Raw genomic sequence first — 26,918 nt, 5'->3', positions numbered from 1 at the left:
TCGGACCGATGGTCTTTGATGCCCAAGCCTATTGGCTCATTACAGAACTGTAATTTTAGGAGGACAAAAAGACGTTCAATCGCTAGGAAGTGAGATGCAGGAGAACCTTACTGCCCAGGAGCCCTGTCCTTTTCTGCCCTCTGCGGAAGGCCGACATGGCAGAAGTGAGGACAGTGGCATGCACAGTGCCCAGCATGTCCTCGTGTCCCTGGGGTTCATTATTTTCTCGTATCTGTGTGGTTCTCTCAGTTTTCTTTCTTTTGCTATTATTCAGGGTGCCAAGGAGGCGCTAGATTTGGGGATCACGGGCCCAGAAGGAATCGAGATCAGCCGCCCAGAGGAGGTGAGGAAAACTGACTGTGCCTCTTCTCAGCTTCTTTCCTGTGGATTCACAGAACCTTTAGGATAGAAACGACATCAGTAAATACAAGTTGTATATTCTCGCTTTCTCTGTGGGTGAAATTCTCATCTGGAAGCTTTTCGGGGAACAGCCATCTCCCTGCTGAGGCTGACTTGGCCTTGAGCTTCCTTGGGAAAGACAGTTTGGAGGAAACCAGACCCACCCAATTTGATTCTGATATCAGGGATCTGAGGGGGACAGCGTGAGCATGCCAGGGGCTGCTTTCCCCAAAACTGAATAGGGGAAAAAAAGACAGAGTGAAAAATTCCAGATTATACGCCAGTGATTTAGTGTGGTGGGAATGAGAGCATCTGAGGAAAACGCTGGACCCTTCCCACGAGAAACCAGAAGCACATACGTGTCTATACTCTTTGCCCCTTGTTACCACATTAACCACTGTGAAGATACTGAAAAGCCCTGCTCTCCTCCACCCTCTGGTTTTATACTGGGACAGTTTTGCAAGGTGTCCACACAAATCCCCAATGCCCCCCCACCCCACCCCCGCTAAAGAATTCTGCTCTGGAGGGGACCTCACTGGACAAATTGTGCCTTTTTGTCCTGTGACCCTATCCAGACGTCTTCTGCCGTTTGTGAAGAGAAAGCTATTTTCTATTTCTTCAAAGCGTTCAATGCAGAGTGGTGGCTAGATGTCCTTGAGGGATTGATGGGGGGCCCTGAGGTCCGAGGAGCCAGAGACCAGGCGTCATGGCGCTGCCATCAGACACGCAAGGCCCTCCTGTGAGGACAGGAGTGGGCGGTAGACACAGGACTGGGCTTTGTTCAGTTATATGAGGGGAGGGGCCAAGCTTGGACTGTAGGGTATTAATAGCAAGAGTCATCCTTGTCTTCACCTCTGGTTACAGGCTGTACTCCAGGAGAGATTTTGCTCTCCAGCGGACATCTGACAATGTCCAGTGATATTTTTGGTTGTCCAACCTGAGGGGGCGAGAAGGGAGGGTGTGGTACTGTTGGCATCTAGTGGAGAAAGGCGAAGGATGCTGCTTGAAGATCCTATGGTGCCCAGACAGTCCCCCACCACAGGGAATAACCCGACTTAACATGTCCATGATGTCAAGGTCCGGAAACTCAGATCTAGGTTAATTTCCAGCTTGATATCAGTGAGGTTCGTTCCTTGCTACAGTGCTGAGGTGGCTGTGGAGAGAATACACCAGAAAACATGGAAAGATGAGATTCTAGGTTTCTGTTTCCTTTTGTTTTGTTGCCTTTTTTCTTTTTTGAGAGAGAGAGAGAGCACGATCTAGGGAAAGGCAGAGAGAGAGGGAGAGAGAGGATCTTAAGCAGGCTGCACACTGCCAGCCCAGAGCCCAACGCATGAGCCGTGAGATCATGACCTGAACTGAAATCAAGAGTCAGACACTTAACCGACTGAGCCACCCAGGTGCCCCAGAAAGGGAAGAAATTTTAAAAATTTGTTGTTTATGTTGGAATGTGGTGTGTGTGTGTGTGTGTGTGTGTGTGTGTGTGTGTGTGTGTAAGAGAGAGAGAGAGAGAGAGAGAGAGCGCGCGTGCGCAGAGGATCCAGAGTGGGCTCCGGGCTGACAGCAGAGAGCCTAATGTGGGGTTGAAACTCAAGAACTGCAAGATCGTGACCTGAGCCAAAGTCATACACTTAACTGACTGAGTTCCCCAGGCGCCCCCCCCAAATTTTTTTAAGTTTATTTCTTTATTTTTGAGAGAGAGGGGGCGGCAGACAGAGAATCCCAAGCAGACAGCACAGAGCCCCGTGCAGGGCTCCATTCCACAAACCGTGAGATCATGATCTAGGCTGAAACCAAGAGTTGGATGCTTTAACCGACTGAACCACCCAGGCGCTCCTCATGCCTTTCATTTAAGTCATCCAGCAAGGATACGCCTGGTGTAGTAAATCCTCGGATTCTCTCCAGGTGAGAAGAGGTGGGTGGAGCTTGGTGCCCCTGCCCAGGGCTTACCCCCCCCCCCCCCCGAACCAGCCCCTAAGGGTGCAGTTGGCCACTCTGGCCCTATATTGGATATTCCAGCACTTTCTACAAGGGGCTCTTGAGCAGAGGTGGGCTTGTTTGGGAGAGAGAGTGAAGGCTTGTTTCCCTCCTGTCCTTTGTTTCTAACAGCTGGAGGCTGAAGCCACTCACCGAGTTATCACCATTGCAAACAGGGTAAGTAGGCCCCGGCTTGCCCTCAACCCATTCTTTTTTTTTTAATGTTTATTTATTATTTTTGAGAGAGAGAGAGAGAGAGAGCATGAGCATGAGCAGGGGTGGGGGGGGGGGGAAGGGGCAGAGAGAGAGAGAGACACACACACAGAATTCGAAGCAGGCTCCAAGCTCTGAGCTGTTAGCACAGAGTCGGACGCAGGGCTCAAACCCACGAACGTGAGATCATGACCTGAGCCGAAGTTGGATGCTTAGCCAACTGAGCCACCCAGGTGCCCCTTCCCTAAACCCATTCTTGACTCAGGTCAGAAACCAGAACCTTCAGTCTGCATGGTGGAGTCCCGTTCTGCCCTGCGTGCCAGCACCATGGCTGGCTCACAGGACCCCAAAACCTTTTGCTAGGTGTTGTTATTCCCACAGACCTGGCAGAAGTCCTCCTAGCTGCCAGCTCTCTGTTCCACCCCAGAGAGCTTGCTCAGTCTGGCTTCATTGCTCAAGTGGAAATGGCTCCCATGGGCGGCAGGGTGAGTTGGGGGTCCACAGAGGCTCACTGCAAATGACGTCTGTTTCCTATAGAGGGATTTGCTTGCTTAGAGAACCATGATCTGAACCTCTGCCTCTAGACCACTTAGAAGTTTTCCCTGGTATCCCTCAGGGCGAGGGGTGCTGATACCGTGTGGGAGACAAACAAGATGAGACCTTTACCAAACACGAAGCTCTCGTCACTCAACCACTCTGATATACTATTTTTTTAATCTAACATTGGAATGATAACATCACTTCTCACCGGATGATTGTGAGGATCAAAGAGGGGCAGGGAAGGAAAGACACTTTATAAACAGTAGAGCACTATACCAAGGTCACCATCATTAAAGAGTTCGATTTGCTCAGATAATCTGAACCGTCGCCTCTAGAACACCAGCTTTCTAAAGTGTGGTGCCTGGACCAGCAGCATCTGTGTTTGTTAAAAATAGAAACTTGGACTTGCAGATTCTCAGGCCTGTGCAGACCCCTTGAGTCAGACATTGGGAATGATGCCAGCAGTCTGTTTTAAGAAACCCAGCCATGGTTTTAGTGGGCACTAATGCCGAGAACCTCGTCTCTGAAAAGAGATGGGCGATCCCGAAGGCTGTGAGCATGAGGGTGTGGTGTTAGGAACGCCGGGGACAAGGTGGAGGTTGGAGCTCCAGCATCTCAGAATGGGGAACGTTGCACCAAATGTATCAAATGTCAGGCCAGCTCCTAAGCTCTCTGTCCTCTCATTTTGATAAGCAGAGAAGGCAGCAGAGTACCATTTGGGAAAAGTTTGCCATTAGCAGTTGGCCAGTCTGGGTGCTGGAGCAGGACATTGTTTTCCTGGCACATCAATGGTTATGATACCAGTTATTTCCTGATGGAAACCGACCCCAGGATAAGGAAAGATGTCAACACACAAGACCAGCTTCCTGTTTTTGAGCTCCAACGTCAGCCCAGGCAAGCGAAGCCAGGGACCATTGTTGCACAGCTCAGAGGAAAAGCTCATCGATGTTACAACCCAGGTGTCCGTTTGCAAGATCGGTCCTGTCTGACATAGACTCTGAACCTGAACTTCTTGTAGTTTGTTTCTTCTCAGGGTACATTCCGTCTACTGATAAAGCAGCCCTCGTAATTTTAGATAGAAAATATAATCCATGACTGTCTCTCAGTCATTCACGTTCATGAACAGGAAATTTAAAAACTCCCTTGTGTTAAATTATAAATCATCTTGATTCCGGCTGGAAGAAGATGGGAGGTTCTGCCCGCAAAGCTTGCCCTGACGTTCCCATTGGGCTCTGGTGCTTGCCGCCTTCGGGCTCCACAGAGTCTGTGTTCTGGCTGCCAGCCTGCATTCCCGGTGGAAGACCCTCTCCCTGAGGAGTGGAGCTAAGAGATGGGGGGGGGGGGGGGGGGGGGGGGGGGGACCAGTCCTGGGGCCCAGATTGGTTTGGCAGAGTCTATGCTAGTGCTTGTTAGGTTCACGGGGTTGATGCTCTCTCCTTCCCGCCGGGTTTCCTTGTTTAGACTCACTGTCCGATATACCTGGTCAACGTGTCCAGCATCTCGGCCGGTGATGTTATCGCAGCTGCTAAGATGCAAGGTGAGTCCTTGGGTGGGAAAGGACAGTGCGCACGTGCGGTGGGATTGCAGCCCCGCGAGGCCCCCTGGAGTGCTCCCTCTTCTCTCCTGTCACCCGCAGAAGCACTGCGTTAGCCTGGGTTCAGTGCGTCCGAGCCAGTGTTTTCCTCTGTACATTTGTATGCATAATGGCTTTACAGAAGTGTCTGTCACCTCTCCCGGGTCTGGTAAAATTTCCCAGGTTTTCAGTCAACTCATTAATTGGTATCTTTTGGACCTCTTGGGTTTTAGTACTCGTTGCCTTGGTAACTCACAAAATCCTGGCCCAGTTCCAATGGACATTTCAAGGGGATGCCTGGGAAGTCTCTGGAGAAATAACAGCGTCTGGACCCAACTTCCCTTACAGCACCCCCACACTCTGTGTATGAGGCCCAGATACCTGCCTGTCTGCTGTTGCTGGGCACCGGGCAGCACCTGAAGGTTGTTATACTTGCTTATAGTCTTGGCCCGGCTCAGGGCACCAGTGAGGTCCTGGAAACAGGAGAAACAAAGTCACGGTCACAGACCTGGGGATATAAATCAGAGGAAGGGCTTTCAGCCTTATGGGAGCATTGCCCACAAGCTGCCACTTCCCATCTCTCTCCCAGTGGGTGTCTCACCCACACCGTTGGCCCTCCTTTGTCCCATCGGTACCCTACAGCCCCAGTGGTTCCCCCCCCCCCCCCGCCCAAAACTGCGGTGCTCTGGAGAGTGGTCCCCCGTCTCCATCGCCCTTGACCTTCCATTCTCCTTGTCTGGAGCCGGCATGGCAATATGGAACTCTGGCCTTTGAACCCAGCTGTGCTCTGAAACCCCCATGGAAGCTTGGGCAAGTCCCTTCCTCTCTCTGACTTCAGCTCCTCCACCTATGAAATGAGAAGCTCAGAACCAATGATCTCTCAGTTCACCGGTTTCTAGTTACGGTTTGACCTTTCTTCTTGCAGGGAAGGTTGTGCTGGCCGAGACCACCACCGCGCATGCCACTCTGACAGGCTTACACTACTACCACCAGGACTGGTCCCACGCGGCCGCCTATGTGACGGTGCCTCCGCTGAGACTGGACACCAACACCTCAACCTACCTCATGAGCCTGCTAGCCAAGTAAGGCGTTTTAGCAGAACCTCCATGGCCCCAGAGCACATCCTTAACTCGTAATAGACGCCGTCTTGGGAATTGATAGGTCTTCAAGGTGATGTCACAGAGGCTCCAAATCTGACCTAGACTTGATTTCATTGTGCCCATAGGACGACTTTGCTTTTATTACCTTCTCCAGAGCCCATCGGATAATTGCCATCCCATTGGGCTTCTCCGACCACTTGATTTGGAGTGAGAGCTCTTGAAATGTAAGAGTCAAGAGCACATATGAAACTGTGAATGGTGGTTGTTCAGAATTTCCAGGGACATTGCTTTTACACTGAAGACCACTTCCGGCCTTTCTGTCTCTTTTTTCTTCACCTCCCCGTCCTCATTGGTTTTTTTTTCTCTTTCTTTCCCCTTTTTCCTTTCCTTCTGCCCTCTCTTCCTCTTTCCCCCAGATCTCCTTTTGCCCAGCTTCTCTTTCTCTAACACAACTTTTCCCCATATGATCCAAATCTAAAGGAAAAGTTTCAATGAACAGTCTGAACGCAGTGGGACACAAAGATGAAAAGATTTTGTGTTGCCCCAAGCTGCTTGCAGCTTCTTTCTCCCCGTTAGTGACATTTTGGATAGAATCTGTTGTTTTCTCTCCCTTTTGGTTATTAAAGTCTAGTGGGTTTTTTTCTTAAAATGTTTGTTTATTTTTGAGAGAGAGAGAGAGAGAGAGAGCCAGGAAAGGGCAGATAGCGAGACAGAGAGACAGACGGACAGTTGAGACTGGCTCTGTTCTGACAGCAGAGAGCCCGATGTGGGACTCGAACCCACAAACGGAGCCAAAGACAGACACTTAACCAGCTGAGCCACCCAGGTGCTCCAAGTCCAGTCTCGTCTGAATGTCAGCCTCCTGGGCGCCTGGGTGGTTCAGTCGGTTGGGTGTCCGGCTTTGGCTCAGGTCATGATCTCACAGTTTGTGGGTCCAAGCCCCGCGTCGGGCTCTGTGCTGACAGCTCAGAGCCTGGAGCCTGTCTTCAGATTCTGTGTCTCCCTCTCTCTCTGCCCCTCCCCAGCTCACACTGTCTCTCTCTATCTCCCAAAAATAAATAAAAAACATTAAAAAATTTTTTAAAAAATGAATGTCAGCCTCCTCCCTTCCCCATGCCCCGTTTGCGGGCGGGGGATGCTTCTCCATACCCAAGCACCAGTCTATACTCCTGTTTCCCAGACTAAACGTGACTGGCCTCTGGGGACGTCCTTGGGCAGGATACATGCCCTCACGGGCTCTCTGGTGCAGCCCTCATAAAAATGCTTTTCATTGCAGGGGGGAGGAAGGACGCAGGGGCTGCCTGGATGGCTCCGTTGGTTAAGTGTCCAACTCTTGTTCAGCTCAGGTCATGATCTCATAGTTTGTGAGTTCGAGCCCCGACTCAGACTATGTGCTGACATGCGGGAGCCTGCTTGGGATCCTCTCCCTCTCTCTCTGCCCCTCCCCAGCTTGTTCTCTCTCAAAGATAAATAAATAAGCTTTAAAAATATTTTTTAAATAAATAAGTAAATAATTTTTTAAAACGCTTTTCATTGGGAAATACCAGGCAGCCTCTTTTCCATCATTACCAGCACAACAAAAACAGACAAGGATCAAGAGCCCGCTGTAGTGATCTGGGCTCAGTTCCAAGGTCAGCAAGCCTTTTGAAATGCCCCCACTTGCCATAGATGTATTTACTGGAAGAACAAATAGGTGGCAACTGCCCCAACCTACTCAGATTACAGTGGTCCCACCTCACTCACATTCAAATAGGCAGGGGAAATAGTGCTGTTGATAGAATAATTTAAGTCCTTATATCTAGCCTATTTTTAATTTAAATTAATGAAATAAATGTATTCATTTAGTCAAATTGTAATTTTATGTTAGCTATCATGAGAATAGGTTGAATCCCTTTTTAAAATTCATGCATATTGTAAAAGCGTGTAATTTTACAGAATTGAGAGAATCGTTTTAACATTTTTGTTACTTATAGGAATTTATGGTTATTATCATTTCGTTTTTAGGACACATTGGTGACAGTCGATATTATACAAAGTGCTCGATAGGAACCCCAGACACTGACCACCGTCTTCCTATAAGGAAATGTGTGCTGCTTTGTTATGATTACTTTAGGATGTGATTTCTTATATATCAGGGGGAAAGCAAAATCTATGGGTGTAAGGATTTATCCTTTATTTAAAATCTAGTTTTGGGGCACCTGGGTGGCTCAGTCGGTTAAGTGTCCGACTTTGGCTCAGGTCTTGATCTCACAGTCCGTGGGGTCGAACTCTGTGCTGACAGCTTAGAGCCTGGAGCCTGCTTGGGAATCTGTATCTCTCTTTCTCTCTCAAAAATAAACATTAAAAAAATTTTTTTAAAACAATGCCTTGGGGTGCCTGGGTGGCTCAGTTGGTTAAGCCTCCCGACTTCAGCTCAGGTCATGAACATGTAGTTTATGAGTTCAATCCCTGCATCAGGCTCTGGGCTGACAGCTCAGAGCCTGGAGCCTTGCTTTGGATTCTGTATCTCCCTCTCTCTCTCTGTTCCTTCTCTGCTCACACTTTCTCACTCTCTCTCAAAATTAAATAAACATTTTTTTAAATCCTTATTTTTAAAAAATGCTTTGATCTCTTTAAAATAAACCTAACTAAAATTTAAATAAAAATAATTAATTAATTAAAAATTTGATGTTGACCTAAATAAATAAATAAAATCCAATTCCATGGGGCACCTAGTTGGCACAGTCAGAGCGTGCAACTCTTGATCTTGGGGGTGAGAGTTCCAGCCCCGTGTTGAGGGTAGAGATTACTTAAAAATAAAATCCTTAAAATAAAATCTAACTTCTTTTTCCTTTTTTCCTTTTTTAACTGAAATATAGTTGACACACGACGTGACATGAGTTACGTGTGTACATCGGTGACTCGACACTGTGCTCACAGGGGTAGCTACCTTCTGTCACCCATGCAGTGCTAGACCATTGACCGCATTCTCTGTGTTGTCCCTTTCGTGGCTGGGACTTATTCCTTTCATACCCGAAAGCTTGTACCTCCCCCTCCCCTTCACCCATCTTGCCCAGCCCCCGCCCCCTGGCGACCACCAGTTTGTTCTCTGTATAAAATCTAATTTCTTAAAGGGGCAGAAGTTTTTTTCATTTGAATATGTACAATTTTAAAGTACCAAATGAGGTGCCTGGGTGGCTCATTGGTTGAGTGTCCGACTTCAGCTCAGGTCATGATATCCTGGTTCATGAGTTCAAGCCCCACGTTGGGCTCTGGGCAGACAGCTTAGAGCCTGGAGCCTGCTTCTTATTCTGTGTCTCCCTCTTTCTCTGCCTCCCCCCCAACTTGTTTTCTGTCTCTCTCTCTCAGAATAAATAAACGTTAAAAAAATTTTTTTAAGTGCTCAACAAAGACAGTCATGTTTTAACCTTTAAAGAGTATGGGCGTGGGTGTCATATCTCCTAGATTCAGGGCAGCAGTAGGAGACTTCTAAAGCCCTTCTGGAATGTGACCACTCTCATTCACACCTGCCCCGAGGGACACCTACTTGTGTAGGAGCCTTCTTTGAAAGGTGGGTGCTCAGTAGGACTTGGTTAATGAATGGGAGTTGAGGCCCCTGACCCTCAGCCCATGATTCTGACACGCACCTCTTCTGATCTGATCTCTGCCTGGGGGTCTGGAGGATCCCTGAGAAGAAGGTGAGGCTCTGATGGGTTCTGCAGGCCCGGGGAATGTGGGCAGCCTGGGGCACCCTAGAACAAACTCTCTGTTCTGGCAGAGTCCCCCCTGCAATCTCTGAGAAGCCCCAGAGCAGCGTGTTTAGCTCAGGGACACCCCAGCCTGTGCCACAGGAAGAGCCAAGTCATCTCGCTGTGGATTTGGCCAAGGACGTCAGTCATTTGGCACCAGTTGTGTCTGATGAGCCCTGCCAGGCGCCCAGTGGAAACAGCCCAATATGCAGCCTGACCCCGAATCATCTGAGAGCCTTAAGAACATGCCTTGTCACTGGGGCACCTCACTCGGTTGAGTGTCTGGTTCTTGGTTTCAACTCAGGTCATGATCTCATAGTTCCTGAGTCGGAGCCCTGCCTCAGGCTCTGTGCTAACAGTATGGAGTCTGCTTGGGATTCTCTCTCTCTCTCTCTCTCTCTCTCTCTCTCTCTCTCTCTCAAAATAAATAAACTTGAAAAAATTTAAAGGGACACCTGAGTGGCTCAGTGGGTTAAGCATCCGGCTTTGGCTCAGGTCATGATCTCACGGTTTGTGGGTTCAAGCCCCGCATTGGGCTCTATGCTGACGGCTAGCTCAGAGCCTGGAGCCTGCTTCAGATTCTGTGTCTCCCTCTCTCTCTGACCCTCCCCTGCTCGTGCTGTCTCTCTCTGTCTCTCAAAAATAAATTTAAAAAAACATAAAAAAAAGAATAAGCCTCATCACCAAGTCTGACATGGGCAGCTTAGATGGTCCACAGGCATTCACAGGCTTTGGGACCTCCTGCAAATAAATTAGACTCTCAGGGCCCCCGCTGTGTGGTCCCAGCAGTTGCTTCCATCTCCCACATGACCCCCGAGCTCCAGCCAGGACCCTCCCTGCCCTCCAATGGTGTTTCCTTCTGAGGTTGCCCTGGCCTGGGCGATGTGGGCATCCTTCCCCCCTGCCCTTCACCACCTCTGAGCCTTCAGCCTGCAAAGATCTCTGAACACGGGCAGGCTGTCTGCCGCCTTCATTTGGTAGAGGGTCCGCTGCCTCGCTTACTGTCGCACCATCCTAAGTCTGCCGTGAATCCTGGCGAGGCTGGAACCCCCCGAGAGCCCTACCATGCCTCAGCCACCCACAGCCTTGCAGGGAGGTCAGCCTCAACACCTTCCGAGAACAATGGTCATAGAGGGTGGGGATGATGATGAACAGGTTGACTTGCATACAATCGCTGCTTTATTAAGGCAGACCTCTCTTCTGTCTCATCCCTCTCTGCCTTTTCTGTGCCATGAGAGTCCCCACATCCAAGAAAAGCTACGGCTGCAAATTATTTAGCAATGCTTACCATTGAACTTGTAAATGTTTTCCCAAGCACATGCTTGCCACCAGCAGGGACTGGTAGGGGTGGAGGGAGCAGATGAGAGGAGGTTGGCGTCTGGGCCTCCGGCAGTAAAACCACCTCACATTAGCAAAACTAGGAGTTGAATGTTTCTCTTCCTGCTGTCTTAACTCTTCAAAGTTGATGCCCCAAAGGCTCCCATCAGTGTCTCCTGTGACACCGACAGTCAGTGTCACACTCAGCCCATAATCCCATTCTACAGATGAGTAAACTGAGGTTCACGAAAATTAAGTAACTTGTTAGAGGTCGGCTTTGCCTGGAGCCGAAGCCAAGGCTTTTCCCCTGCACCTGTCCCTACCCCGCTGGGCCCCTGGCCTCCCTCCCTTACTGGTCCATCTTTCTCTCCATCCAGTGATACTCTCAACATTGTGGCATCAGATCACCGGCCCTTCACGACGAAGCAGAAGGCTATGGGCAAGGAGGACTTCACCAAGATCCCGCACGGAGTGAGCGGCGTGCAGGACCGCATGAGCGTCATCTGGGAAAGAGGCGTGGTATGTTCTGGGGACCCTTCTCTGCTCAAGCCCTCGTTTTCATTAGGAGGCCTTGTTTCATTCAAAAACAAAACCAGAAAGTTCTTAGTTTCACCCAATCAGTTCTTAGTTTCACCCAATAGTACAGCCTCGTATAGAAATTTGGAAAACGCAGAAAAGTATTAAGGGAAAAAATCCTCTAATTCTATACCGAGATATTAAAGTATTAATATTTTAGTATATTTCTTTCTAGTTCTATGCATGTGCTAGATGTTATTTTAATAACTGGGTTCATCTTTTTTTCATATAAGTGTGTCTTGAATGTCTTCCTATATCAGTAAAAATTCTCTAAAAACATCTCTTTTTTGAATATTTATTTAGTTTTGAGAGAGAGAGCAAGAGAGCAGGGGAGGGGCAGAGAGAGAAGGAGAGAGAGGATCTGAAGCAGGCTCTGTACTCACAGCAGAGAACCTGAGACAGGACTCAAACTCAAAAACTGTGAGATCATGACCTGAGCCAAAGTCAGACGTTCAACCGACTGAGCCACTCGGGTGCCCCCAAAACATCTTTTTAGTGGCTGAATCATAGTTCCTCCCGTGGAAGTACCACATTTCAGTTAATCCTTCCCTGAGTTTGGAACCTGTGGCTGTTCCAGAGTTTTGTACTTAAAACTAATGCCGAAGAGCTTTCTGTTCGTGAGCATATACATGTGAGCATTTCTAATTATTTCCTTAGGACAGATTCCTAGAAGCAGATTTCTGGGCCAAAGGGAATGAGTATTTTTTTAAGGCTCTTTCTATATTTTGTCCGATTGGGTTTGGGGTTTTTTTTTTTTTGTTTTTTTTTTTGAGGAAAAACAGGGGCTAAGACTTCATTTGAATACCACCTGTTCTCCCCATGAAGAATAAGTAATTTTGGTCTTGACCTATCACAGATTAGCTACAGCAAATATGAGCCTAAGGAGATTTGAGGTCCTCAAGAGTAAGGCAGCAGCTGAGAGAGGCCCACGGGCGGCTGTGGAATCCCCCCTTGAAGGGGGGGGTCCATGGTGCTCTCACTGGTGGGTGGGGCAGTAAGATGTTTTTCAAGAGCCCAGAATATACGTCCCTTTGTGGATGAAGGAAGGTTACTGACCCATCATCTGTAGTGGACACAAGAGTAGAGCCGGTTGTACAAACTGGAGGTAGGTTTCCACGAGGTAGGCAGCCTTTTGCGAAGAGCACACTCGCCATTGTCGCGGATGCAGGAGCAAGGATTGAGCAATGGCCGGGAACCCAGCCACACAGGTTGGCTCATCTGAGTTGGTGCCCACATCATCGTCCTTCCCAGCACTGTCGTTCCGACCCACTAAAAGACCACCAGCCAGAGTCAAGGGTGACGGGGAGTTTGAGGCACACACAGGGTTTGGGAGACTTGACACTGTGCAAATGTTTCAGGTTGGAGGAAAGATGGACGAGAACCGTTTTGTGGCGGTTACCAGTTCCAACGCGGCGAAGATTCTCAACCTGTACCCCCGCAAGGGCCGCATCATCCCTGGAGCCGATGCCGATGTGGTGGTGTGGGATCCAGAAGCCACAAAGTAAAGCCTGCTGCTAGTCGCCAGGGCTAGAGGGACTTGGGATTTTAAGGAACTTGTATTGCAACTCCACCAGCTTATCATCTTGGCCCTGCATCTAGCGTAGAGAAGTATGACCCTGTGGTGCGTTCAGTTCAACAAATATTTGAGGGCTTGCCCACAGTCTGGGCTCTCGGAATGCAGCAATGAAGAGACAGGCTTCAGACCTGCTGCAGTGTGCTGTCCCCATGTGCACAGCACTTTATAGTGTTTCAGAGTAGCTTCACGTCAGTTCATTTGATGTTCACGCAACCCCAAGAAGCACTCATGCTGGTGTTCTTATTTCCATTTTCCTACCCAAGGAACGAAGACCAGAGACTAGAGGGGCTCCCCATATCACATAGCTAATCTGCACTTGAACCAGATAGATATCCTGACCCTCCGGGATCCTCCACCAGCCCTCTGCTCCCCTTTGAGGGTGCTGGGCACTCTCAAGTGCACAGTGCTTGACACCCACAGCGTTCGTGAATGCAAGTTGAGTGAATGAATGAAGTGTGTCAGGAGTTACCGGGCCACGGGATACAGAGCATGGTTTTCACTCAGAGATTTGGACAGGGGAGACAGAAACCACTCTTCCAGATGAAATTTCATTCAGTCACTCAACAGATTTTTGTTAGGCACTGTTTACCAGGTACTTTTCTTGGTGCCCAGACTAGAAGTGAAGAAGATAAGCAAAAATGTAATGGCATTTTGAAAATAAAAGGTTGAATTGAAAAAGTTCACCTTGTGTACCACCACCCACCCCAATGCCAGGATACCCACACCTCTTCTCCATTAGAGCATTCGAGAAGCCCAGTCCTGCATCCTGAAGCCTGGGGCTGGTCCCCGTTGTTAATGATCACTGCTGGCAGAAAACTCGCTAGAGTTTGGCCCAGTTGATCAATTTCCTAGGGCTACTCCAGCCCTACCACAGACTGGAGGCTGGGAGTCCAAGATCAAGGTGTCAGCCGGTTTGGTTTCATCTCAGGCCTCTCTCCGTGGGTTGTAAATGGCTGTCTTACCCCTCCGTCTTCACCTGGTCTTTCTTCTATGAGCGTACATGTCTGGTGTCTGAATTTCCTCTTCTTAGAAAGACACCAGACAGCTTTGATTAGGGTCCACTTGTATGATCTCATTTTACTTTAATTAGCTCTGTAAAAGCCCTGTCTCTAAATGCAGGCACGTTCAGAGGCTGGGGGGCAGGTGGGGGGTGGACTTCAGTATATAAATTTGGCAGGTGATGGAATTCGGTCTGCAACAAACAGCTTTGGGGGACTATTATTCCTTCTCACTGAGCATCACCCCATCCCACTGGCCATCTTCTCGTCCCGCTGAGCATGACATCTTCGCCTCTTCTCAGAGCTTTGTCTCCCACCCCTGCCTCTCCCCCAGGACCATCTCAGCCAGCACCCAGGTACAGGGAGGAGACTTCAACCTGTATGAGAACATGCGCTGCCACGGCGTACCGCTGGTCACCATCAGCCGGGGCCGAGTCGTGTACGAGAACGGCGTCTTCATGTGCGCCGAGGGCACCGGCAAGTTCTATCCCCTGAGGTCCTTCCCAGACACTGTCTACAAGAAGCTAGTCCAGAGAGAAAAGGTAAGAAAGAGGAGGGAAGGGGAAGAAAGTGCGTAGGAAGAGGTGAAAGCCCCCTGTTGGGGAAATTCTATAATGACCTCAGAGATGTTCTCATTCCATTTTCCCACTGAATCGTATCGCCTAGAATCGTATCGCCGTATCGTGGGAACAGCCGAGCTAGCAGAAAGGGAGTACCTATAACAGAGTAAAATGTGTTGAGAATAGTCCCTAGTCCCCCCCAGAGCTAAGGAAATACCACAGGATGCTCACAGATGTCCCCACCATCTAGTCTCTGGGAGGACTCTTGCCAACCCTCAGACGGGATTCCTGGCTCAGCCTGGGTTAGCATATGTGCCCTGGAGGTGCTCTTTCCATGAAACCTCCCCCTCCCTTGTGATCAGAGTGAGGTTGGTGGGATTTGCAGGGTCTGGATGCCCCCCCCCAACCCTGATGTGATCTGGCCAGGTCTAGAACGCTTCATATCCCAAAGGTCCTACCCGGTGCGTGGATTCCATTAGCACGCTGGATGTCCCCTAAGTCTTTGGGCTTTGCTTCATCCCCAAGGGTTCCGATCCTCTGAGTAGACACATTGACCCGAAAGAAGACTGGCTCATTGCTCAGGGATCGACCGCCCAGACTTAGCTTTGAGAGCTGCCCTGGAGAACCTGGCCTGAGTTCTTGCTGACAACTCAGGGTGCTGGGAACGGCAGCCCTGGCCTCTGGGGTGGGGGTCGGGGGTCCCAGAGCATCAGAAAAGAACAGGGCTGACACACTGACAGCTGACAGCACGTGGTCCTCCTCGTGGTTTCTCCTCTCCTTCCTCTGGCATAAAGCGATAGTACTGTGGCTTCAGAATGCTCTAGAACTCTGTCTTGAAAGAGTGGGTGTTCTTTCATCCTGCCCGGGGAACCCAGGAGCCCCAACCTTACTGGTCCAGCGTGCTCTTGCCTAGGCTCCGGGACACCACGGTTGTAATCATGACTTACTTAAGAGATGTTGACTTTTGTTTTTGTTTTTGTTTTTTTAATCTCCTCATCCAGCTTCTCCTGTTCTATTCTTCTATTCCTTTTGCCTGGTACATCCTAGTCCTCTGTACACAGCAGGTGCCTACTGTGTGTTCTGAAGGCAGTAGCAGAGAAATTTTCTTGTAAACTGCCCAGTCTGGCCTTGCCAGTCAGCTGCTTGTCTGTGCCAGAGGTGAGACCCAGTAAAACGGTCTGTGAGGTATTTAGCTGGAGGCCCTAAGTAGCAGCTGATGGGGGGCCTGTTCCAGCCCGTTCCAGGTGGCCTCTCCACCCCCACCCTCACCCCCCATATTGTGGTTACTGTCCCAGACCAGCATCGACTTCCCACTCCCAGGCCCTCCACTCCTCATCAGCTCTGGCTTGTAGCAGGGACCAGAGATATAAAGAACCTTGACTGAAAATAGACTCAGCCGCCATATTACTGACCTCTGGAAATCTGCTCAGTAATATCTCAGGAATTGGCCTTTTAAGAGCTGCCTGTGGCTTGGCACACTTTGCCATGAGCTGGTCACAGGCCTCTCCTCTTCAACCAAACTTTCTTAGCATCGTGGTCCTCATGTACTTTATGCAAAAGCCAAGCTTCTTTGCCCAGTCCCTCGGGCCTCCCCTCCTTGTTCCTGTTCTTGTTTCTTCCTGGAACCACCCAAAGGCTTTCAGGAGCAGCTGCTTCAGCCTGTGTCCTTCCAGATGTTTCCTGTCCACTGCTCAGGCTGGCATGTGAGGCCCCGCCCGCTCTCCCCCAGGAGGGGGGGGGGGCAGGTAGGTTTTCCTGCACTCTCTGGGCCTCTCACCAAGTCTTCGCTTCACCCTGAGTGTGATCCTCAGTACATCCCCTCTGTACAAGTTCATTCGCAAAAACTACAGCTTTCCTTCCCAAACTATATGGTCCGGTTCTCCTGGGCTGAGAGAGGTGTGCAACGGGACAAGGGGAATGCCAGAGTTTCTGGTACTATCTCCAGTGCCAGTTTCCACTCCCTGTCTTTGATTAGCACATAGAATTTTAAGTGATCAGGGGGTGCCTGGGTGGCTCAGTCGGTTGAGCATCCGGCTTTGGCTCAGGTCATGATCTCACAGTTCGTGGGTTTGAGCCCCCCGTCGGGCTCTGTGCTGACAGCTAGCTCAGAGCCTGGAGCCTGCTTCCGATTCTGTATCTCCCTCTCTCTCTGACCCTCCCCTGCTTGCACTGTCTCTTTCTGTCTCTCAAAAATAAATAAAAAACATTAAAAAATATTTTTAAAAAATCTTTAAGTGATCAGGCAAACAGGGAGTTCTGGGTTCCTGAAGGTACAACAGGGAAATGTGAGCATGTCTGTGACCCCTGAGTCCCTCTTGATTCGCAGGCTCGGGGGCTTTTGAGGTACGGCCATTGCTTGGTTCCTTCTCAGTCTTGATGGAGTAACGGCACATAAAACATATTTGAAAAGCGATCATCTAAAGCCTAAAAGCAAGAAGGGCATATTAACACCAAAAGATCGATTCTGCTGGCTTGCCATGCGTGAGGGCCCAGACTTCTCAGGATGACTAAAGACCCTTCTCTCCCAAAGGCCAGCCAAGGAAGAAATCCAAAGCCAGATGTGCTGTGGGGGAGCAGACTTGGGTTCCCTGGAAAAAACATGTTTTCTGTTTTGACAGCGTTCGATCCAAAAGCAAACTCAGGGTCTCTCGGGAAGTGAATGGTGCTATCTCCAGAAAGCTCCTCAGATGAGGATAGCGGCCAAAGGCCTCAGCCCGCCTCTGGAAGGAGCACGGGCAAGAACAGCGAGAGAGATTCATTCATATGGCAGAATGTCTGAGCCCGGGCGGCTGTCATTTTGAAAAGGAAACTGGAAAATAATAAGTATCAGTTGGGATGTGGAGAAAGCAAATCCTTGTCTGTGGCTGGAGGAAATGTCAAATGGTGCGGCCGCTTTGGAAAACAGTTCCCCAGATGTTAGATATTAGAGTTACCAGATGGGCCAGCATTTCTCCTCTTGGGTGTATCCTCAAGGGAAGTAAAAATACACAAAAGCTCGTACATGTCAGCAGCATCCATGGAGGCCGAGAGGTGGAAACACCTCAAATGTCCGTCAACTGTTGAATGGATAAACATAATGAAGTCTAGCCATTCAATAGAATATTATTTGGCCAGGAAGGGAACTAGGCTCCATACAACATACATGAACCTTAAAGGCTTTATGCTGAGTGAAAGAATCTCATCACAAAAGACCACATATTTTAAGATTCCAGTTATGTGACGCCTCTATAATGTCCATAGACAGAAGATCCGTTAGTGGTTATTTAAGGCCTGGGGTGGGGAACAGAAGTGACTGCAAATGGGCGTGGGATTGCTTTTGGGGGCGATGAAAATGTTTGGGAATTCGTGGTGGTGGCGGCCCAAAGTTGTGACTACACTCACCACCACTGAATTGTGTACTTTCAAAGGGCAAGTTTTAGGGTATGTGCGTTATATTTCAATAAAAAAAAAAAAGGACAGTTCTGTGGTCTTTCCAAAAAAAGATATTTGATTCAGGAAATTGGGTCAAAAGAGGGCAGAGAAAGTATTTCAAGCCCTTCTAAAAGGCCAAGCTCATAAAAAGGTGGGACGGATCCCAATTCACAACGCACTGCCCGCCTCCGGCCAGCCGCCATGGAGAAGTGCCAGCCTCCAGGACTCCCATCGATTCAACCCAGAGTCTCTTTATCTAAAGCATCTATTACAATGACAACGTAAGTTTCCCAAGAAAAAGCCAGTTCTGTTGCCTGTTCTGTTAAAGGAATGCATGGATGCAAAAAAAGAAAACTATCCAAAAATCTCATTTCCAAAAGTTGTCAATGATCAGTCCCTAAAGAGCATGGGTCTCGGGGAAGAAAGCCTCTCTGGTGGGGGGTATACAGCCAGCAACGAGGGGGCTTCCAGAAGCTGTCACTGGCCAAGGTCACAAGTGCAGTTTTCCCCCAGCCGGCGATTCCACCTCTTGCCACTAGGACCCCAGCCTCCAGAGCCAAGATGCTAACGTGCGGCCTGGTAGAGGCCAAAACAGTTTAGATCAGGCTTGACATTCTGAGGGCAGAGCTAAACTATACCTCTGTTGTTGGAGAATATTAAGGACTATGTAGGCTGAAGATCCTTCGAGAAATCCCCCATGTCTATTGTTTCAACGTGATTTTCAGGAAGCAGCAAGGAGGCTGAGGTTATGTCCCTGATGAGTTCAGGCGTCTAGATCATCCACGCTGCTCCCTCAGGCATCCTGTGCGCACTCCAACTCACTGTGTCCTCCAGCAGCACCTGCTAACGTGAATAAGTGCACGGACATGACCTCTGTCGTATTTAGAGCTCCTGGTGTTTTCAGGTCACCTGTCATGTGCCACAGCTCTATGTGTGTTCGTTCATTCATTTGATCTCCTAACAATTCTATATGTAGCACTAATAGGTACTCCTGTCATCCTGTTCTTGCAAATAAGGAAACAGGCACAGAGAGATTAGGTAAATTGCATAAGGTCTCAGAGCCGGGATTGGAACCCAGGCTGCCTAGATACAGAACATAGGCTCTTAACTGCCTTTGTGAGTACAAGGTAACTAGCAGTGCCACTGGGGGGTTCTCATCTCCAAATCAGCTCTATTTTGCCTCTATCGCCACAAAGGTGTCAGATCGCAGTAGAAGGCATGGCCTCTTGGGAGCCTAGCATGTGAGGGATAACATTGCTCCATGGGAGGGGAATACCCCAGAAATCCACCTGCTGCCTTGGAAAGGATTCCACCAATGGTGGGGGGGAACCAGCGGTTGCCAGTCTGTGCAAGGGCTCGTGCACACACATACACACGTGCACACCCTGTTTAGGAGGTAAAAGACTCCTCCACTCCTGGGCTCAAGATGTTAAGAAATTTTTGTCACATGCAGTCGTATGTGGGCCCTGAGAAGAGTGGGAGCGTCCGACTTCCTGCCGGCCATCGAGGAGGCTCTGATGGTGAAGGCATCTGGGCTCTGACGGTGTGCTCTTTTCCTGTTTCCTCCTTCTCCATCCTTCACTAGACCCTAAAGGTTAGAGGAGTGGACCGTACTCCCTACCTGGGGGACGTAGCTATCGTTGTACATCCCGGGAAAAAAGAGATGGGAACGCCACTTGCAGACACTCCTACTCGTCCAGTTACCCGACACGGGGGCATGAGGGACCTTCACGAGTCCAGCTTCAGCCTCTCTGGTAAGTGCAAGGGCCACTTGGGCTGGGACATGCGTCTCTACCACAGGGGGGTGGCCGGAGGACAGTCCCGCCCTGGCAGCGGATTTCTGTGGCTTTTCCTCTCCATCTTCTCCCTTCCCTCACCCCCAGCCCATCCCATGTCTGCAGATGAGTGCTGGGTCCCACATAGAGAGACAAGTATCAAGAGGGGCAGGAGGGCTGTCCCCATCCCTGGGCACCAGCCTTTCCGGGACGCCATGGCGTGTCTGGTGCTCTCCCCGTAGTTTCTAAGTTCCGAAATTTTTTCACTTGAAACATCTTCATGGCCCTGCACACTGTGGGTGCGCCAGGGATGGCCAGAGCTTGGCAGGGTTAACCCTCTCTGCGACAAGGGACTGTACCCCAGTGCGGTCTCCCTGTGCCCATCCCTGCTCCTTGCTGGCCTCTAAAAGAAGTGTTTCCATATTCCCTTTCCTCCTTCACCTCAGTTCCATGTTTGCCCTTCTGGCACCTTCTGTTTTGCCAGCAACTGTAAGACTATATGTAACACCATGTATAATATGCTGGGGTGAGGGGGGCGGGTGAGTTCCGGGACTTTATTGTCAACAAGTCACATCGTGGGTGCTCTGCAGTAGTGAAAGGTGGGGAGTCGTTGCCACAGAAAAGGTCACCCTCAGTGGAGAATGAGCAGAGGCGGTAGGTGGCCTGGTCTTCCAGGCAGCTTTGGTGGACACTGGGACACCACCCCTCACTTGAAAGGGGCAGGACAGGGTCTCCCTGAACACGCTGAGTGGCCTTCAGAGTCAGACCAGGCGGAGGCAGGTGGCTCTCTGCAAGGCCACACCGGGACCTGAACGGTGAGAGGAGCAAGATCCAGATCCTTCCAGGGGGAGTGGGGCTGCCCGCCGCACTTCCTGTGAGTCCCCCTGTGTGCCGGGGCAGCTGGGGTCAGAAGACACGTGGTTCCTGTTAGAGGTTTGAGGACCTTGTAGTCTGCAGCGAGGGGCTCTCTTCACCCCTCCCTCCATCCTCAGAGGCCATCTCGGTGCCGAGATAACCATCCCCTCGCCCCCCGCCCTGAGGGCCTCTGCCAGTCCCACCAGCGACATGACACGTGTGCTGGGAGCAAAAGGAGTCCGTGGTGTGGCGCATGGTGGTCAGGCTTTGCCATCCCAAGTGGCGTAGGCTCCCGCGCTGCCCGGGCAGGGCCCTTCCTGCAGCGGCCAGGCCCAGGAGAAGCCACAGGGCCTCAGCAGCCGGTGGCTGCCGCTCCCAGGTCTCAGGGTAGGACTCTCTCAGACTCAGCAAATATCCAGCGTCCCCCAGTCTCCTCTCTTCCGGATGGGTTGGGCTGAAGAATGTCCCACTCACCCTCTGGAGCACCAAGCCACTTTCTGAGTCTGGGGAGTTCAAGATGCTGGGCCTTTGGGGTGTGGTTCTGTGATTCTCCAGACCCACGGCATGCCCAGCCGTCTCCCTGTCTTACTCACTGAGGCGTGTACACAAAGGCCCACATGCTATTAGGCTGACTGATGGTCTGTGTGCATCACAGGAGACCGCATGTCCAGGTTTGGGAGCAGCAAAGGTAGCACACAGTAGGGCAGGTCATTGGAGAGGCCCTCAGTCCAAAAGACCTGGGTTCAAATCCAGGCTCTACCCCTTACACACTATGTGACACCGGGCAAGTCACCCAACCTCCCTGAACCTCGGTTTCCTCATCTGCAAAACAGGACGGAGTTGTGAGGATTCAGATTGACCATCCCCACAGAGGGCTTAACAGCCACCCGAATGGTGGCCGTGACGCTGTAACCCAGGCAAGGGCAGCCGAGCTCACCCTCTGCTTCCTTCTCTGCAGGTTCTCAGATCGATGACCATGTTCCAAAGCGAGCTTCGGCTCGGATCCTCGCTCCCCCCGGAGGCAGGTCAAGCGGCATTTGGTAAAGGCACTGACCAGCCCCCGACATGAGGACGCACCGCTGCCACCAGCCCGCACACCCTCCGGCCGCAGCTGCAGGGGGCAGGAGAGGCTGGGCTGGGCGGCGCACCACCTGAGGGGGCCACGGACCCGGGGAGCCCTCCCCATGTCCGACACGTGATTCACTGTGCTTCGAGCCCACCCTAACAGGCACTTTGAGATGTGTTCCTCCCACTGCAGTCCTTTCCTGCCTTGGCCTCGGCAGGCTTTTGGGGGCCCAGGAAACCCACACTATGCACAGAGCCCAATGCATAGAGCCCGGCCCAGCCCCTCCTCTCACACCCGCCTCCATGTGCTGGCTTTGGGAAAGCCCAGACTTGAGTGCCCTGCCCCCTGGCTGACCTGCCAGCTGTCCGGAGCACTTTAGCAGATGTGTTTTAGAGGAAAAGGACCCCCTCCCCTCAAGGAGGCCCCGTGATCGCTTTTCCCCAGTCAGACAGGTGTCGGCTTCCCGGCCATGCCCAGGGCGTCCTGTTTTTCCTGACTCCACGCTGGCCCCTGTGTGGGTACGGTTGGGACACTCCGCACCCTTTGCCAGCTTCTCCCCCCCACCCCACCCCGCCCTCTGGGAGCCACAGGCCTGGAAGGGCCAGCTGGGTGGGGCGCGGGGCTGGTGCCAGGCACGTGTACATGATTTTGTTTTGCACGTTTGGTTTGCGCAGTGGTTTGGTTTGACTTGTTTGTGCATCCTGTGAAAAATAACGGTGCTTCGTGTCACTAGCATAGCATAGAAACAGGAGTAGATGTGGACCTTAAGAGATGCTGCACTCGACACCAACCAGACAGCCTAGGGCGCAGGCTACGAGGGGGCGAGGTGTTGTACTCACAGGCCCTTCTCCCCAACCTGGGGTCCTCCAGGCTGCCGAGGCCTTGTCCCAGGCCCTCCTCCCATCCCCTCCCCTCCTGCTGCAGTTTCCCACAACCTGTGAGGGTGCCCCCAGGGACCATCAGGGAGCAGATGCCTTTCCCATCTCTGGCCCTGGTCACTCCCAGCACTGACACCCCCACACACCCTGTTAGCTTCCTATAAACTCCCCCTGCCGGAAAGAGAGCGGGCCTCCTCCTGTGTGATTGGCAAGGGGCCTCATGCCTGCTGAGAGAGGGGGAGCGGGGCTAGATGCCAGGGGAGGAGGCCAGGCCAGCGGGACCAGGCTGGAGAACCCACGTTGCTGCACAGGTGCTGTGGCCCACTCTGGTCAGCGGCTCACCTTCACCTGCTTGCGGCCTCCACCTCCCCCCACCTCCAGCCGGGCCCTCCCTGCCGCGGAAGCTCCAGGAAGTAGAAACACTAGAGGCTGGGTGATCTTCATCCACCCTAAGCCAGCTGGGGAGCAGCCCAGCCACCTGCCCTCCTTAAGCTTTGCCCTCCCTCCCCTCGGGGAAGTGATCTCACGTTGCACATCACTTTGCGCACCCCAGGCTTGTTCCAGGACTCTTGGGCTAGTGGTCATACCCTGCTCACTTCTGTTGTGCTTTAGGTGTTGTCAAAGCACTTACATATACGAGCTCTCACTTGCTCCTCATGACAGCAGAGCATGTATTATTGTGCCCATTTCATAGATGAGACCCAGAAAGGTTTGGCCTTCTGACCCCAGAAGTGTCCATGACGACTCTTAAGAACATGGCTGCCCACCGCAGCTGCGAAAAGGAGGAGGGGTGACGTCTCTCATAGACCCCACCTGAGAATTGAACCAGCCGGAAGACCGACTCCCTTGGTAGGCATTCTGCTTTGTTTTGCACAGATAGATAGATTTTTCTTGTAAACAAACTAAAGCGTCTTCACTGCTTGAGCCAGAACTAGTTCAATGTTGGGGGCTTGCCGTGTGGGTTGCGCTGCCCCCACATCCTCATTTCTCCCTTCATGCTCATCCTCCTCACTCAGGAGCTGAGAGGACAGACACGGTACCCCAGGGAGCGGAGGCAACAAAGGCACTCACGGAGGGTGGCAGCCACGGGGACAGTGGGTAGGGATCTGGGCCTAGGAAACCGTGACCCTGACCCCTCGGTACAGTGCACATCGCCATCTTTATCCGTTTCAGCCCTTTGCTGGGTCACGGGCCTTGGGAAGATGCCAAAGAGCCGAGCAGTGGTGGTAGCCAGCGGACAGTGTCCCTGCTTGGGCCAGGAAAGCTTTACCTTCTCTGAGTGCCTCTGCCCGAGAGATGCGTGGTCTGTGGCTCTAGGAGACCACACCTCGGAGTGGTCCACCGTAGGCCTTCCACTTCATCTATACCCCCCCCCCATCTTACATAGACCCCACCCTTGCCCAGGAGCTTCTAGATGAAAATCAGAAGGAGGTTCAAGGGACCCCATGAGCGGTCAGCCCCCGCCACCTGCTCCTGGCCCCTGTGCGGAGCTCCATCGGCAGCCCCGCCGCCCCTGGTTGGAATGAGAAGGGTCTCTGGTTGCACGGAATGCAGCTCTCAAACTGGTCTTGTACTTGCTGAATAAATACTGTTGTTCTTGCCTTAGCTGCTCTCTAGGTTTGTGGGAATAAGTTACCCGAAAATTGTGCTACTGTGTGTGCGTGTGCGTGTGTGTGTGCGTAGTGCTAGGAGTCCACAGTAGGTCTCTGTCAAAGCCAATGCCGTGATGAGGGCTTTTCCAATACTGACCCGGAGACCACACAGAACCCCGCGAAAACCCAGCCCCCCCTCCAGCTGCCCGGGCGGCAGGCACGGCCTGGGGTCGGGATGGAGCCTCCAGCACCCAAGTGACTTCTCACTCCTCTGTAAACGTCATGGTGCTAAGATCGTGTCAACCCCAAGATGACACACGGTCCTGTGCTTTCGCCACCTGTTTGAGGCAAAAACAAAACGGCCCGACACATTGTGTTCTGGTGCAGGTTTGTATTAAACTGTAGCTACTTCTCACTTGGTCTCATTTGTGTTTCTTCAAAGAAGAGGGAGCTTGACAGGGGACCTGTTCCACAGTGGCAAGGGTGAGGCTTTAGTTGCTAAGAAAATTCGGCTCTGGTGTTTCACTCATGTTGGGTGGCAGGAAGCGGCTCACTGGGAAGCCTGAGCAGGCTATAGAGAAAAACAGCAGAGAGGTGGGAGCCTCGGGGCCCAGCACTCAGGGCTCTGTCCTCTTCCTGGTGGGGACAAAAGCAAGGCTTTGGGTTCCAGATTCCCAGGACAAGGTTGCTGAGTTCACTGAAACAGGGATAATAGGGAGAAAGCATTACATACAGAAGAGGGTGGGGGAAACCAGGCTTTCCCCACTTACCCTCCATTGCCTAGTCTCTTGGCTGCCATTTTGGAAACCCAAAGACCCCCCCTCTTTATACAAAGGAACTCTTGGCTTATGGAGCTGTGGCCTCATAAAGTCACATGACAGAGAGCTGTCGGAAGGCCGGTGTATCTTTGAGGGGCGTTCCAGCTGCCCTCTGGTTCTCTAGAACCCCACCTTTTGGACTGGTCTACTGTACCTCTAACCCATCCGCCTGCATCACCTCTACCTTCTCTCTAGATCTCAACCAAGTCTTGAAAGGAATTAGCAGATCAAACTCTTTCACATGAAGAGTGAAACTGTTGTTTCCAGTACTATGGGGTCACCTGTACTTTTTTCTTAGCCCCCAAAGACAAAACCCTAATGGGATTTTATAGAGTGTGCGAAATAGTTCGTGGCGAAGGAACTTTCCCACGTCTCACCAAATAAACAACCCTGCAAAGAAGGCCAGGACTGAAAGAAATACCCGAGGTGCCGCAGTTGGGAGCGAGCACTTGGCTGTAATGAAGTGAGCTGTGTGTACAAACTGGCAGGGTTTCTGGGCCAGATGGAAACACTATTACCTGGCTTGCGAAGAATGCCGAAGTCCCTGGGATGGCACAGGGCCTAAGTGTCTGTGTCACCCTCGTTTCCCATCACGCGGGAGCACACCCAGATTTGATCAGCGGCCAAAATACTATTGCATTTGGATGGAAAACAACATGCTACATGTTCGCAGGCCATGCGCATGGTATTAGATGGTTTATAGAGAAAAAAAAAAGATACCCAGGAAGACAGCATGCCTTGGTGGGTATGCAGTTGGGCGAAAAGAAAAGACCACGGACTTTAAAGCCATCTACGAAGATCCTTTAGGAGATCTGCATGTAGGGAAGCCTAACCAGCCAGCCACTGGGCAAATCACCCTCAGGCTCTTTACTGAAAAGTCCGGGAGGACTTCTTATTTTTATTTTTTTTACATTTATTTTTTGAGAGACAGAGCGTGAACAGGGGAGGAGCATAGAGAGAAAGAGATACAGAATCCGAAGCAGGCTCCAGGCTCTGAACTAGCAGTCTGCACAGAGCCTGACATGGGGCTCGAACCCATGAACCGTGAGATCATAACCTGAGATGAAGTCGGACATTCAACCAACTGAGCCACCCAGGCTCCCCAATGGGATGACTTTTTAAACAAAGGTATAACCTAACACTAAGAATTGCCTTGCAGTTGGTGAAATGGGGAGGAGTCTCATGACCCCCCACATATAAAGGAGAAACCTCATGATACGTGGGAAGGATAGACTTGTAGTCCTAGATTAACAAAAGGCTATTTGAGGGGCACCTGGATGGCTCAGCCGGTTAAGCATTTGGCTCAGGTCATGATCTCACAGCTTGTGGGTGTGAGCCCCGAGTTGGGCTCTGTCCTGACAGCTCAGAACCCAGAGCCTGCTTCAGATTCTGTCTCCCTCTTTCTCTGCCTTACCCCTGCTCACACTCTTCCTATCTGCCTCTCTCTCTTTCTCTCTCTCTCAAAAATACACATTTTAAAAAGTCTATTTGATAGTGTCACTGATAACACATTTGAAACAGTTCTAATGCTTTCACACTAGAACATTTAAGGATCTAACATTTTGTTGATACTTGATACCATCTTACAATGAAAGCTGAATTCTTCACTTTCTTCCCCTAGTATATTGACAAACTATGCATTTATACCTATAAGGAATGTTGTCCTCGTTTTCCCAGGACAGTTCTGGGTTCAGTCTATCACTCCAAGGTAATTATTAATAGTGCCACCTTTCATATAGGTCATGGTTCGGGCAGTAAATCATATGGCTAATTCATGCATACCTATATATTCATTAGGCTATTAATATGCTTGTTCAGGAGTTAAAATTTTTTCCATCACTGAAAGATGGAGGACAAGGGCATCGTGGGAGGTGGGGGAAATGGCTCCTTCTGCATGAATGGGGACAAGGGTGACCTGTGATAAGTGAGCCTGGAGTCTTCCCAGCTCTGTCACACAGTAGAATGG

At 50.9% G+C, this 26,918-nt stretch overlaps 1 protein-coding gene and 1 long non-coding RNA gene across 2 annotated transcripts in view; one reads left to right on the top strand and one right to left on the bottom strand.

Moving 5' to 3' along the window:
• DPYSL5 (dihydropyrimidinase like 5) overlaps positions 1–24,549 on the top strand; it is a 60,157-nt gene extending 35,608 nt beyond the window's left edge. The window contains exons 5-14 of the mRNA XM_029938126.1: positions 275–343; positions 2,509–2,553; positions 4,591–4,666; positions 5,628–5,784; positions 11,225–11,366; positions 12,782–12,924; positions 14,332–14,539; positions 19,554–19,722; positions 21,557–22,182; positions 23,237–24,549. Coding sequence (XP_029793986.1) covers positions 275–343; positions 2,509–2,553; positions 4,591–4,666; positions 5,628–5,784; positions 11,225–11,366; positions 12,782–12,924; positions 14,332–14,539; positions 19,554–19,722; positions 21,557–21,642 — 1,095 coding nt within the window. The 3' untranslated portion in view covers positions 21,643–22,182; positions 23,237–24,549. The remainder of the gene's footprint in view (positions 1–274; positions 344–2,508; positions 2,554–4,590; positions 4,667–5,627; positions 5,785–11,224; positions 11,367–12,781; positions 12,925–14,331; positions 14,540–19,553; positions 19,723–21,556; positions 22,183–23,236) is intronic.
• The window catches only part of LOC115290258, a 60,365-nt gene continuing 57,957 nt past the window's right edge, over positions 24,511–26,918 (bottom strand). Inside the window, exon 4 of the long non-coding RNA XR_003908031.1 lies at positions 24,511–24,831. This is a non-coding gene — a long non-coding RNA (uncharacterized LOC115290258). The remainder of the gene's footprint in view (positions 24,832–26,918) is intronic.

The sequence above is a fragment of the Suricata suricatta genome, chromosome 4, assembly GCF_006229205.1.
Source record: "Suricata suricatta isolate VVHF042 chromosome 4, meerkat_22Aug2017_6uvM2_HiC, whole genome shotgun sequence".
In the NCBI taxonomy this organism is placed as follows: Eukaryota; Metazoa; Chordata; class Mammalia; order Carnivora; family Herpestidae; genus Suricata; species Suricata suricatta.
Note: the sequence above shows the minus strand (reverse complement) of the source record. Positions and strands in the feature narration are given on the sequence as shown.